The sequence below is a fragment of the Accipiter gentilis genome, chromosome 9, assembly GCF_929443795.1.
Source record: "Accipiter gentilis chromosome 9, bAccGen1.1, whole genome shotgun sequence".
In the NCBI taxonomy this organism is placed as follows: domain Eukaryota; kingdom Metazoa; phylum Chordata; class Aves; order Accipitriformes; family Accipitridae; genus Astur; species Astur gentilis.
In genome coordinates this window covers 38,646,653-38,659,030 of record NC_064888.1, presented here as the reverse complement: position 1 = coordinate 38,659,030, position 12,378 = coordinate 38,646,653, and the positions used below count along the sequence as shown (strand labels likewise).

The window sequence follows — 12,378 nt, the reverse complement described above, 5'->3', positions numbered from 1 at the left end:
GTTTTCAGCTGCATTGTTAAAAACATGACCATCCACTCTGGTGATTGTAAGGAGTTTAATAAAGGAAGGGTTGGAAGTCAAAAGTTATTATTTTCTATAGAGTTTATGGTCTGTGAAACTGAAATGGGAAGCAGAATTTGAGGGAAAGTAGCAGCAATTACTTACAAGGGTTTGTTTGAATTTTAAACAGCTTCAGATTAGATGTTTCATTCTAAATTGGTGGTTACTGATTAAGAGAGAGTTTTAGGGAGGCCAGCTATCTCTGTGGGTTAGCACATGGACCTTTAACCTCCCGGTATCTGCCTAGGTCAGGTCAGAAGTCAGGATTCGGTCATCTTATCCCGCTCCTCCCAGGGAATGGGAGTGCGTGACTTTGATGGCAAATTGCCGTTCGAGCACTACCCTTGCCATCCTGCCCTGCATTTTTGAGTTACCTTAACCTCTTCTGCGGACCTTCGGTCAGTGGCTGCCTCGTGTACCCCACACCTCGGCAGCTTCTCTCCAAAAATGAGTAGTTTCCGAGTTAGTTACCGTGTGTCACGGTTGTAAGCCCCAGCCTAGAACTTCTGCTGAGGAGCTCAGAGCAATTTGTAATGGTAATTAAGACTGAAGTTAACTGACTTTGCCAGACGATGCAGCCAGCTCAAGACCGAGTCCTGGGGGCTGCCTCCCCCCATACTGCGCCGCTGCCTTATGCCAGCGATTGCAGTAATTTCGGGGCACAGCATTTTGCGATGCCCCGATGGAGCCAGGGTGTGTGTTTCTTTGTGTGCTGTTGACTCAGATCCTGCTTGGTACAAAAAAAAAAATAATGTTTTCCAGTGCAGAGGAGGACAAGCCGTAGTCTCCTTTCCTCTCTAGCTAGATTTACTGTACAAAGTGTCAATTTTTCCAACATTTGTGTTAGCAGAGAGCGGAGCCCAGAAAATCTCCCCGCATGAACGCTAATTATCTAAGTAGACTTTTCCATCTATGTTTGCTTACACCATAAATTACTGTTGCTTATGAGTGTACACCTGGCAACACCTTCCGCCTTTCATAACGCTATGGAGCATTAACGAATTGGCTACAATTCAGTGATTTTCACCTTTCTTGGAGCTTTTTTAAAAACAAAAAAAAGCCAATTAAAAAAAAAACACCACCCAAACTAATCCTGTCTTGGAAAATAATAGTAACTGTTTCGGTACTAACTGAGACATTATTTAAACACTTTACATCTCACGAAGGGGAAATGCAGATATCACTCTTGAAAACCGTGAAGGAAAATGTGTGTCTTGCAAGGCAGGATGGAGATACCTGATCTCTGGTTTGGGAGGGTGATCTCTGGCAGGGTAAATCAGCCCACGTGGGGCTCTGTGCTGCCACTGCTAGCCTGTGTTAGGGATCTGGGTGAGCTCATTTAGACTTGTGCCCATTAAGTGGCACAAATTAAATTTTTGCTCATGTGTATTAAATGTATACAATTTCCTAGGTATGTAGGTACTCTGGGAAGAAACCACAGATGCCTGTTTCTAAAGCCAGCTGGATAAGTGAAGTATATACCTATAATTCTAAATTGTAACTTCTTACATCTTTTTGGTCTAAAGGAGAAAAAGAGGGGACACAGCTGTGGATTTTAGACTTTCTTGTTGCTAAGAAATACGTCAAATTTTAAATGATCTGGTAGCACTTACTTATCATTGTCATTCTGCTTACCAATTCTCTATATATTCTAGATTCTGTCAGTGTTATGAATAACCATCTTTTTAAGATGGAAGCTTGTTTTCTGTGAATGGATGTTAAAGAACGAGGCCTCCAGAGCTTCTGGAGGCTGTGTCCTCTTCTTGTTAGAGCAGCAGGATGAGGCCACTGTGGACTTATTCAAAATTATTCCAGAATAAAGAGAGGATTGTATTTTCTTGACACCTCTATACCGACAAACTTGTAATGAAGGAATCCTTAGAAAGGACTGAGTCTTTCCATGTTGGTCTGTGTTCAGCCAGGTACCACAGCAACTCATGATAATTCTTGTACGCTAGCTTGTCTTGAATCTGGGCATAGCTATATGTAAAGTATTTCTGCTGGAGATTTTCATATTCATAATGCTTTGAGCAATTAGAATAGCTGGAACCAAACTTGGCCATATCTGCTGTCACCAGTTGATGTAACGCCATCCATCCCTTTCGGAAAAGGCAATCATCCTTTGAAGACTTTAAGAACAAAGTAAAGGGAAGGAAAATGTGAAGCTTTCCACTAATCCTCCAGCCACCTCTCTCCTGCTGCCTTGAGCTAAGAAATCCTTTCTTTGTATTTTCTTTATCACAATCAGATAGTGACCTGTAGCACTTTGTCCCTCAGACTGGGGAATGTCTTGAGTCAATTTGCACTCAGGCAGGCTAGCAGAAGGGTGTATGTGCTAGCCAAGATAGCTTCCAGAGCGAAATTCCTTCACCATGACTAATTCTGGGTGGTGAATTTCAAAATCGAAGGTTTTATAATCATAAAACGTCTCAAGGTATGCGCAAAGTTCCTACAGTGAGGAGAAGGGGATCAGTTATTGAATGTCTAAATCCTTTTTAGTCTTTTTTTATCTGTCTCTAAAGTGATGATAGCTCTTGCTTGTGCATTTAAAGGCATTTTATGATTTCTTTGAGTGAATAATCTAAGTTGTCTATGAGACGCCACAGGAGCCTTTACTTTTCTGTACACCACCCGGAAAGCAAATGTACTTCTATCAGTTGTTACTGTTTAAGTATTAACAGGTGTGTGTTTTTACATATGCATTTTGATAAGCTTCATCACAACAGTTGTCTTACACACATTTACTTTCAGCCAGGTAAATACAGAGTAAAGAAAGAGTTCTGACTCTATAGGAACTGTAAAACCCTATAGCTTTTGTATAGACATTCTGTACTTGTTCTCTCTGCCTGAGAAGTACCAGTATATGTGTGAACTGTGCTGATTTTGTGGAGAATCATATTTTGGTTTCTAATCCTTCTTTCTTTTGAAATTCATTTAAAATTGACCCCTTTTTTTGCTAAGTGATAGCTTTTCATGATGTTCACTGAAAACACGTATTTTAAAATTAAACAGAACCGTCCACAGTTTTTTATGATACTCCAAAAGAAAACTGTTTCTATGAAACACTACTTGGTCTTTCCTAAATTTCTGACCAATGTTTCTTGGCATTTTGGTTCCAGTTAAGGCTTCCCAGCTCCAACATATATCTTAAGGGTATGGTTGTAGGCATTCGATATTGATAATTTAGTTTAAAAATTGAATTGTTTGGAGAGACTGTTTGGGAGAATTGGTTAAAAATTTGATGGAGAAGATGGCTGAAAAAAGCACCTCAATATCTTGCTAGAAGTGTCCATACCTGGTCAGGAAAAAAACATATTGAGATTATATTTATTATCTCAATAAAGTATCATTTTTGGGTATGAAGCACAGATAAAACATGAAAATAGGTATTGCAAAGCAATTAAAAAAAAAAAAAAAAAGAGGGCAAAAGAAGTTATTAAACCCTGTCAACAAAGTGTCTGAATGGATAAGCTGTGATTCAGGATGCTTGGAATGCGGTCGTTCCCTGAATTTCCCTATGTCAAGAAAAGGCAATGACAAACTGGCAGGGCTACCCTGAAGACTGGGTGATGGAGTGGGTGGGACTGGGCGGGTTTTCTCCAGGATTTTGAAAGAACTCGATATGAATTAGGGCTTCAGGGAATCAAGCAGTAGAAATAAGAGGATAATAGCTAGCAAGGAGCTAGTCAGGTTGGAGAGCTGGCAAGGTTTCCTACAACTGATGAATCTCTGGCTGTGGACGCTTGTCCTTTTCTGGACCCCGTATGCCTGGTGAGGATGCTCCAGCTTTCAGCGGCTTGCTGTTGCCCTCATGTTTTTTCCTAGTGGATTAGTTTGCATGAGCTCCCTAATATGTTTTATCTGCCAGACGAGCTCAAGTCACCTATTTAAACAGCTTAAATGGACCCACTTGGTATTCAGGGAAACTTGTAAGGGAATATTTGGAGAGCTGTAGCACCGGTGTCTTCAGTTAGAAGGGCCTTAGTCAGCAACCAGGAGGGACCTAATGGCTTTAACCTGCATTACCAGCGAGACCATCAATTTGCAACTTAAGTCACAAGGGTGGGGTTTTTTGTTTGTTTGTTTGTTTGGGTATTTTCCTCCCAAATGAGTATCACATCAACAAAGCTTGTACAACTAGGGTGTTGCAAGCTGCGTGGTTGCGGGGATGCAGCAGGACTGTCGTGTGTCTGGGAATGAAATGTTCAATTTGGGAGTTTTCAATGGGAGAAGATGCCGTCGTCCCCAGCAAAGGGGAGTTTTTCTGGGCTTTCCAATGCTGCGCTTGTAACCAGAAAGCACTAAGCCAACAAGCTCAATCTAGTTGAATCCAGATCCGTGACATAAATCCAGTTGTGTGATGATGTGTCATAATGCTTTGGGCCTCTGCAGCAGTTGTTTAGCTCAAACTGAAAAGGCTTAAGCTGTTGTTTCGTTATAAAGATATTATCTCTTCTTATTGGAGTTACAAGAAGGGAAATTGCACAAATACTTTTTAATATTGCCATCCAGAATATCCACTTGTGGCTGTAAGTTGGTTATGTTTTCTTATTGAATGCTAAACAATTTCTTGTGTTTTCCTATGAAATTAATTACTTACAGCTTGTTACCAACTTTTATTTTGTTTTAATTTTCATGGAACCATGATCTGTTCCTCCTGTTTTGCAGTCAAATTGGTTAAAAACACTTGCTCTGATTCTGAGAAATGTGATGTAACTTGTAATGGCAGAAAGTTCAGGTCACTTTGACCAAGACACCTCAAAATAGCTCATAAAGAAGTGAAATATTCAAAATATGTAGCTGCTGTATGTTATTTGCCAATGGTTTATGACAGTAATTCTTCCTGACCCAAACTTCGACTTTCAAGGTTGCTTAGCAGAGTAATGAGACAATAAAATAACACTGATAAACTCTTTCTAGCTTTATAAACTTGTTTCTTAGCTCTTCATAGTGTGGGAAAGAAGGTCAATATATAGTTTTGATGTATACCATGGGAGTGGGGCTGGGGAGAGGAGCTGTAAATTTGGGCTGGAGATTTTGAGCTTGTGTCACATTTCTGTGACATGAGGTTAGCATCCATGCCCTTCGCCTGCTGCTGAAGTCTCATCTACATTTTCTTTGTTTTTCAAAGCCCACATGGCCAGTCATTGGCTAATATTATTAACCCACAACTGGACAATATTAGTAATATCTAGCTAATTACTACCTGGGGGGACTAGGACAGCCAGGAGCCCCATACAGAGAGGACTCTTCTTCCAAGCTTTGAAGTGAAGGCATTTTTATCTCCAGCAAGTGTGAGGGCTAAGCTCTTGGCACCGGGGATGTAGCCCTGCACAGCCTTTTCCTGCTGGATAAGGACCTACACAACAGTCAGGCACGAAGCAGGATTTCAAACCTATAGCTGTAATGATCTTTTAAGAATGTATAGTTACTGGAAGTGTCACTGAATGGTCCATAAATTTTTCTGGTATACTGCACTGAATTACTACTTTCCATTTGGCTGATTAAAATGACTGTACCAGATTGTATTTTTAGTCCATTTGCTAAAATACGTACTTTGCAGTTTAAAAGTTGTACATTACAGCTACATAATGTTAAGATCTTTGAGCGCTTTGTCGAAAATGTAATGCTAAAACAAGGGATTAGTGGATAGCCAGCAAAAGGTGATTTTAGGAGCCAACTTATGATGCAGGAAATATATATGTGTACCGGATGACTCTATATCCTTCCAGTATTGGGCTGGATCCTATTTTCTGCGAGACCAATGCCAACGCTCATTTTGAGTTCAATTGGGAACAGAATAGGCACCTCCAATACATTCTTGTCTTGGAAGGATTGTATGAAATAAATGTATATCCTTATGCTCTGTTTCCGTAAGGATTTTCTTCAGGCATTTTCCTTGAGGCAGCATCTTCATTTCTTTCTTGTGGTACCTCAGAGGAGCAAGAGGTGTGGCCGCTCTGTGTGTCTGTGGGAGGGATCCCAAACATCGCCCTTCTGTACTTTGTTTCTCCAAAACACGGGCTATGTAATTGAGCTATTAGAGAAAGACGGAGCCTTAGATGTTAGGGGATCATATCCATCCCATATTGCTGGTGGGTAGTTAATATTATCAGATGATTGTTTGAAGACAGATGGGAAATATCCTGAGGGTGTGAATTTGCTGTAGAGTGGATTGAGAGGTAAAGCCTGGTAGGACAACTGCCGCTAGTTGGTGCCATCCTCGTAAGCCTGTAGGATTGAGTGTGCACCGATGTCTGCAGTGCTGAGATTGGGGACGAGGTAAATTTATAGCAGAATGCGTAAAGGCTTTCACTGCTGCAGCCGTGCTGTACCAGGTCAGGCATACATAAAGTATTTCAGTGTCCAGAACTGTCAAAACAAGCACGGAAGAGGCTTTTAAATGTGGATTACAAAAGGTTAACTATTCAGGAAACAGTTCTTTTGGAGGGGGGAGAGCATGAAACTATGCTAGTGAAGTTCCCAGCCTCTCTGGTTACAACCCGACAGGTCCGCAACCAGCACTGGAGTCTCATCATGGAGAGCGTGGTCCCGTCTGACAAAGGAAATTATACGTGCATAGTGGAAAACCAGTACGGATCCATCAATCACACGTACCATCTCGACGTTGTTGGTAAGTAAACCTCTGTCACGTGGAAGACAATGTTTTTAATTATTGAGTTTCTCTATTAAAACATTTAGAACTCAGCTGATACATTTTGCATTAATTTTGAAGATGATTTCACAGTAGTCTGAAGATAAGATTTCACTACATAACCAATTGCTACATAACTTTATATATTCATCTGTCTCACTCATGTCTGTGGGACTAATCTATCCAGGCCTTGGCAAAGGTGTAATATCCACGTGTGCAAGTGGATTCTTTTTGCTGTGATACACCTACAAGCTTACTATGACGACCAAATAATAAATACTGATGTAATTTTAATCATTAGTATTAAAATTGAATTATTACTTGTACAATTATACTAACACAAATTTTAATAACTGCAGTTATGAAAACTGTCAAGTGATCCTCTAGATTGCTGTTACGATAGCTGAAACAAATTTTTTTTTTTTTTTTTTTTTTTCAATTAAAAAAACCCCCAACTAGATATTGACTTTGGTGAAGCTAGTGCAGATCTGGAGCTTCAGGAAAGGTACTTTGCATTCACAGCAGTGTAACAGAGGTCCAACCATAGCCTGTTGTGTGGGCTCTGAGCAGTCCCTGAAACACAGATGACAAAAATGGTGAAGTGTTTTACCCGAGGACAAGTTGTAAAAAGCTGTGTGAATTCCTACTAGTAGCAAAGCTGTGATTCAGCAGGACTATTAAGCACATGCTTAATAATGTTAACTTAATAATACCAAAATCCTGTTGACTTTAATAAGGCTTACATGTATTTATTTAAGTGCTTAGCTAAATTAGGGCTTGAAATCTCAGGAACCAGTTCTGTTCAGCCCTACTCTTGCTGATTAGCCTGGATGGGTGTGAGCAGTTTTATTGACTCTGAAGGCATTGCCGTCCAAAAGTAATCAGTTTGACTGTTACAGTAGGACCTGCTGGTAGTACCTTTGGGGATCTGAGCTGCAGTTTCTGAAATAAGTCTTGAGTGGGCTTTGCTCTCTCCAGGCTTGTGAGGCGATCGGAGCGTCACAAGCTCTGTGAATAACACTTTCGACCAATCAGTATTGAACGCAAAAATGAATTTGATGATTGTAAGCTGGTTTTGGCTGGTGACTGACAGCCCAACTTATCTTCTGTGGAGAATCTTACTGTGAGTTTGGGTTTGTATGACCAAAACAGTGACAAAATTTTCACTTCCCTATTTCCTGATTGATTTTTACATGAAGAAAAATGCATCCCTTGCATTGTTTTGGATGGTCTATAAAAGTAGTGCCTTATTTTGTCTGGGACCACTTAAAGCTGCAGAAACCCCCAAATCCAAAAGAAAACAAGTGCCAGCTTCTCAGGCAGCGAGAAATGAAAACATTCCCCGTGAAAATGCCAGCGAGAGCTAACCTTTGTGGAGCAGAGGAGGAAAAAGATAATTTTGTGATGGGGATGCTGTCAGACTGAAGCCTTACTACCAGCCCCAATGCATTTTAAGTCTTCAAAGCCAGTTTGTGAACCACCCAACTCACCTGTACTTGGTTGTAGGTAGTCAACACTGAAAGCAGTGAGGATTTTTTTTTTTTTTTTTTTTTTTCCCCGTGGCAATATTTTGTCATCCTCGGTAGAGTGAGCTATGGGTATTTTTGAGGTGAACCAAGCAACTGGCAAAGCCATTTTTGTCTGAACACTTGTTTAAACAAAGTTTATGGAGAGTGCAGCAGCAGTGGCTGCCAGAGACAGCAGTCAATTGTGTTCTGCATGTCTCTGTCCTCTGGTGACCACCTTGTCAGAGGACGTGGGCTGCTCGCATGGGCTCGCCAGGAACAAGGCTCAACTTACAGAGCCTGGCCCCGAAAGAATGTAAGGAGATGATGAGTTATGGGATTTTTGGAGGTTTTTGGGTTTGGGTTTTTTTTTCTTAATCCTTTAGGGAGCCTAGATTGGTTTTGCTTAAAAGTCTTTTTTTAGTAGGCTACACGGAAGGAAAAAGGCAGTTTTGCAATATTGGGAGTTTTCCTTGCTGAAACAAAACTGGTTAAAAATTCCCCTTCCCTTCTCTGTCCCCTGCTTCTTTTTCTCATTACCACCCCAGTCCCAGTCTGGCATGTTTCATGTTGACTGTAAATTTCTACAGCATTTTTCTAGCAAATGTGTTCGTGGATGATGCGGTCACTTGAGCAAATATTTGTCAGAAGCCCTCTCACCTCCTCTCCCCCTTTGAGCATTTTGAATGTCTTACATTGAGGAATATTATGCAGAAGTTTATTTTTCCTGGCAGTAAATTATAGTGACCTGCATGAATGAATGGAATGGTAATAAGGATTATGTCATTTATTTAAATGTCTATTCCTTTCCTACAGAGAGGCAGAAAAGTAAATAATGAGGTTTTTCAAAAGTGACTAGTGACTTGGGGTGCTGCGTACCCAGCTGATGGCACCCAAAGGAGCCCTGATTTTCCCTGGGCAGATATTCAGCATTTTCTGATGCTTGGGCCCTGTGAGATATGAAACCAGAAGTCCAAAGGTGACTTTTGCAAGTCACGACCTGCATTTTGCAGTTCTGCGTACTTAATAGTTTTACTTCCTTTTTGCATTTAATTTGATCAGTTAAAGGGTGTATTTGTTAGTTCACTTTGAAAGCATACGTATGGCAATGTGCACCCGAAGATACCAGGGTTGAATTTACTGTGCGTCTCTCAAGAGATACGGCATTGGGACTTTAACCTAAAAAGAGGATTGATGTTAGAGAGCTCAGCCATTTCTGTGTTGCTGAAAGCTTGTAATAATTGTGGAGGTTGGGCATAAAATTGCTGAAGCAGTAAATTAAGGCTGGCCAGAAGGGGAGATGCTGACCGTTTTTCTAGTTAAGACAGTTCTACAGAAGTTAATTTTGTGGGGTTTTTTTTTCTGTTTTCATATGAATTTTCAGTTCCCACGGGGTTGTGGAGAGTTAGGGATGTTTGTTTAGAAGCAATTGCATATGCAGACCGCATCTTTCAAACTTCAGGTTGTATTTTTAGGTCAAGTTGTGTGTGCAAAACTGTTAGTTGAAAGCCTCTGAAATTGCTTTTCCTATATGGTTTAACTGGTTCCAGAGTTGATTAAGTGTAAGTAATAGCAAATGGTATTAAACACAGTAATGTATTACACTAACATGAGCATCTGACTATATGGTGTAATGTAGAGAACCCTCTGATTATGTCACAGATTTGGGAGGTATCCCAGCAAAAATCCTGCCAAATAATGACACAGTGCTAGTTAGGAATATCCAGTATTACTTGATGCCAATAACTTTCCAAACCTTGAATTCTTTTGACAATTAAAAGCCTGGAGCCAGCAAGGCTGAGTAGTTTTCAGTCAGAATGTAGGTGTGAAGTATTCTCGTTTTTACCTTGTAATTACTTGCAAGAACCCTCTTAAAATAGTCAACTCAGCTCAGATGGTCTCATTCAAATTTACAAACCTGGCAAAACCATTGCACGGAATTTTTTACAATGGGAGTAGAAAATACTGAAGAAAAAAACAGCAAGTCATTGGCAGCCTCTCTATATTGCGCAGGATACTTGTGCACATTGGCAATGTTAGTGGGGAATTGTCCACTGGAGTTGGCCAGGATGTTCTGTGTTGGACAAAGTTATTCTTTAAATGTTCGGGACACCCCAATCGACTGCCTTTTCCTCTCTTCTCCTCCTCCATTTCAAAACAAGGATCTAAGCAGGCTGCTTTGCTCAGGGATACAAATGTGTTAGATTGCAGTAGCGGCAAATGGTGGCGATACAAAACTCTGTGAGGATCCCCTGAAAGGGAGGCGAGTTGGTTTTAGCTTTTTATTGGAGTGCTACCCAGAGGCTTCAATTAATATCGGATACTTATTGTCCAAGGCAATGTGCCAGCGCGCGGTAATTGCTTACAACCGAAATATGGAGAGGCTGGGAGAAGGAAATGTCACTGTCCATTTTATAGATGAAAAACCGAGCTGTGGAGTGATGAAATTTCTTGCCCTGGGTCACACAGGAAGCTGGTGGCAGAGCCAAAAAGTAAAGCTGGTACTTGAATCCTAATCCAGTACCTTAATTAAAAGAATGTTCTTTCCCTTGTACAGTTTAGCTCATCAGCTGTTTTTCTACATGCAGCTGAAGTGCCTTTCTCTTCTTTTGTATTTAACAGTAGGTAGAAACTTGCATTTTTATAGTAAGCTTACTAATAGACTAACTCCATTCTCATTAAACATATATAAAGTCATGCAGTCTTAAGGGAGAATGAATGAAAACGATGTGGTTTTCACTTATGAGTTGTATTGTAGTGAATCCGGGTTGTAGGAAGCAACGTGGGAATGCAGCCACTGAGACTTGTATATAATTAGATCACTCTTGGATTGCAATTATCGCTAGAGTACAATTTCAGCAGCGGCAGTTCTGTTTAAACATGGAAGTAACTAATTGAATTTATATTTTAACGGCAAAAAAAAAGGTTAGTCATGAACAGTCCTAGTGCAGGTAGCCATTTCTGTCCTATTTAAAGTCATCATCCAGGGAAACAAAAGATGGTTTGGTTTCAGATTAAGTTTGGCGCATTACCTCATTCACTGGGTTTTATAAGCAGCTGCGACAGCACGACACATCTTCCAAGAATGTATAAGAAGACCCCGCTGTTTACGAAAAAAAAGGCACATAACTTGTCACAAATACATTTTTTAAAAAGTCCTTTTGCAGCCAGTTTAGCTGTACTTTGACCAGTTTCTGATTTGCCTAATAGCTATGCTTTTGGTTCTCATTACTGAGGAGTGAACTCCAGAGGTGGCAGAGTACCACACAGTTGTTCCTTAACAGTATTCGTATTTTCATATGAAAGCAGCGTGAAAAGAACTTCTCATCCAGGAAGCATTTTAAATGACTCTTAGTTTAAAGCTCGTGCCCCAGAAATCTCATGTACGAGTGGTTTTACTGACGAGTATGCAGAAAAACGCTTTTATTTTGAACTCTGGGAGGTTTTAGAGGGTTTTATGATGAATTTTACTCTTGCTTTTTACAGGACATTATTAAAAAAAAAAAATTGATTAAAATGGAATCAACTTTTTGCTATTGGTACTTCACTGTTTAGATTTTCCTTAGTTTAGGCAGAATACCAAACTTTGCCTTTGTTTCTAGTCAGTTTTATTTTTGGATTTTCATGTGCTCTCAGATTCCCTAGCTGCAAACATGGCACAGACACATAGATTATTTTTTTAAAAGACATGTTTCCATTTTGTCATTCCTGATTCCTAAAAACATATGCATTGTTATTTACTTTTTGCTGAGGCTTGTTTTGTCAAAATAGTGTTCAGAATTAGTTTGACTTAACTATAGTATGTTCCTTAACTTCCAAAGAATTATTTTTAGGATTCAGGTTACATACGAAAAAGGAACTGACACCAACTAAATACATGCCTTGGACGTTGCATCACTAATGTCTGGCAGGAGTTGAGTGTAGGTATTACAACCAAGCCTAAACTTGCATTTCTGGCAGATGTGCTTGTAGTTGTTGACTGGCTCTTTACCTGGACAAGCTTTGGCTTGACGTCTTCACCCAAGGGCTTGCGGCATGGGACGTGATGAGACAGGGGCTGGAAGCATGAAGGAATCCACACTGATGCTTGCCCTCAGGTATTTGGTTAGGCCGCGAGGGAAGAAGATTTTATTTAATGTACTGATAAGCCCGAGTGTG

General features: G+C 40.3%; 1 protein-coding gene across 5 annotated transcripts in view; it reads left to right on the top strand.

Moving 5' to 3' along the window:
- FGFR2 (fibroblast growth factor receptor 2) overlaps positions 1-12,378 on the top strand; it is an 84,670-nt gene that overhangs the window by 28,873 nt on the left and 43,419 nt on the right. For all 5 annotated transcript variants that reach the window (XM_049809986.1, XM_049809985.1, XM_049809987.1 and 2 more), the window contains one exon: positions 6,571-6,694. In XM_049809986.1, the coding sequence (XP_049665943.1) occupies positions 6,571-6,694 (124 nt within the window). The remainder of the gene's footprint in view (positions 1-6,570; positions 6,695-12,378) is intronic.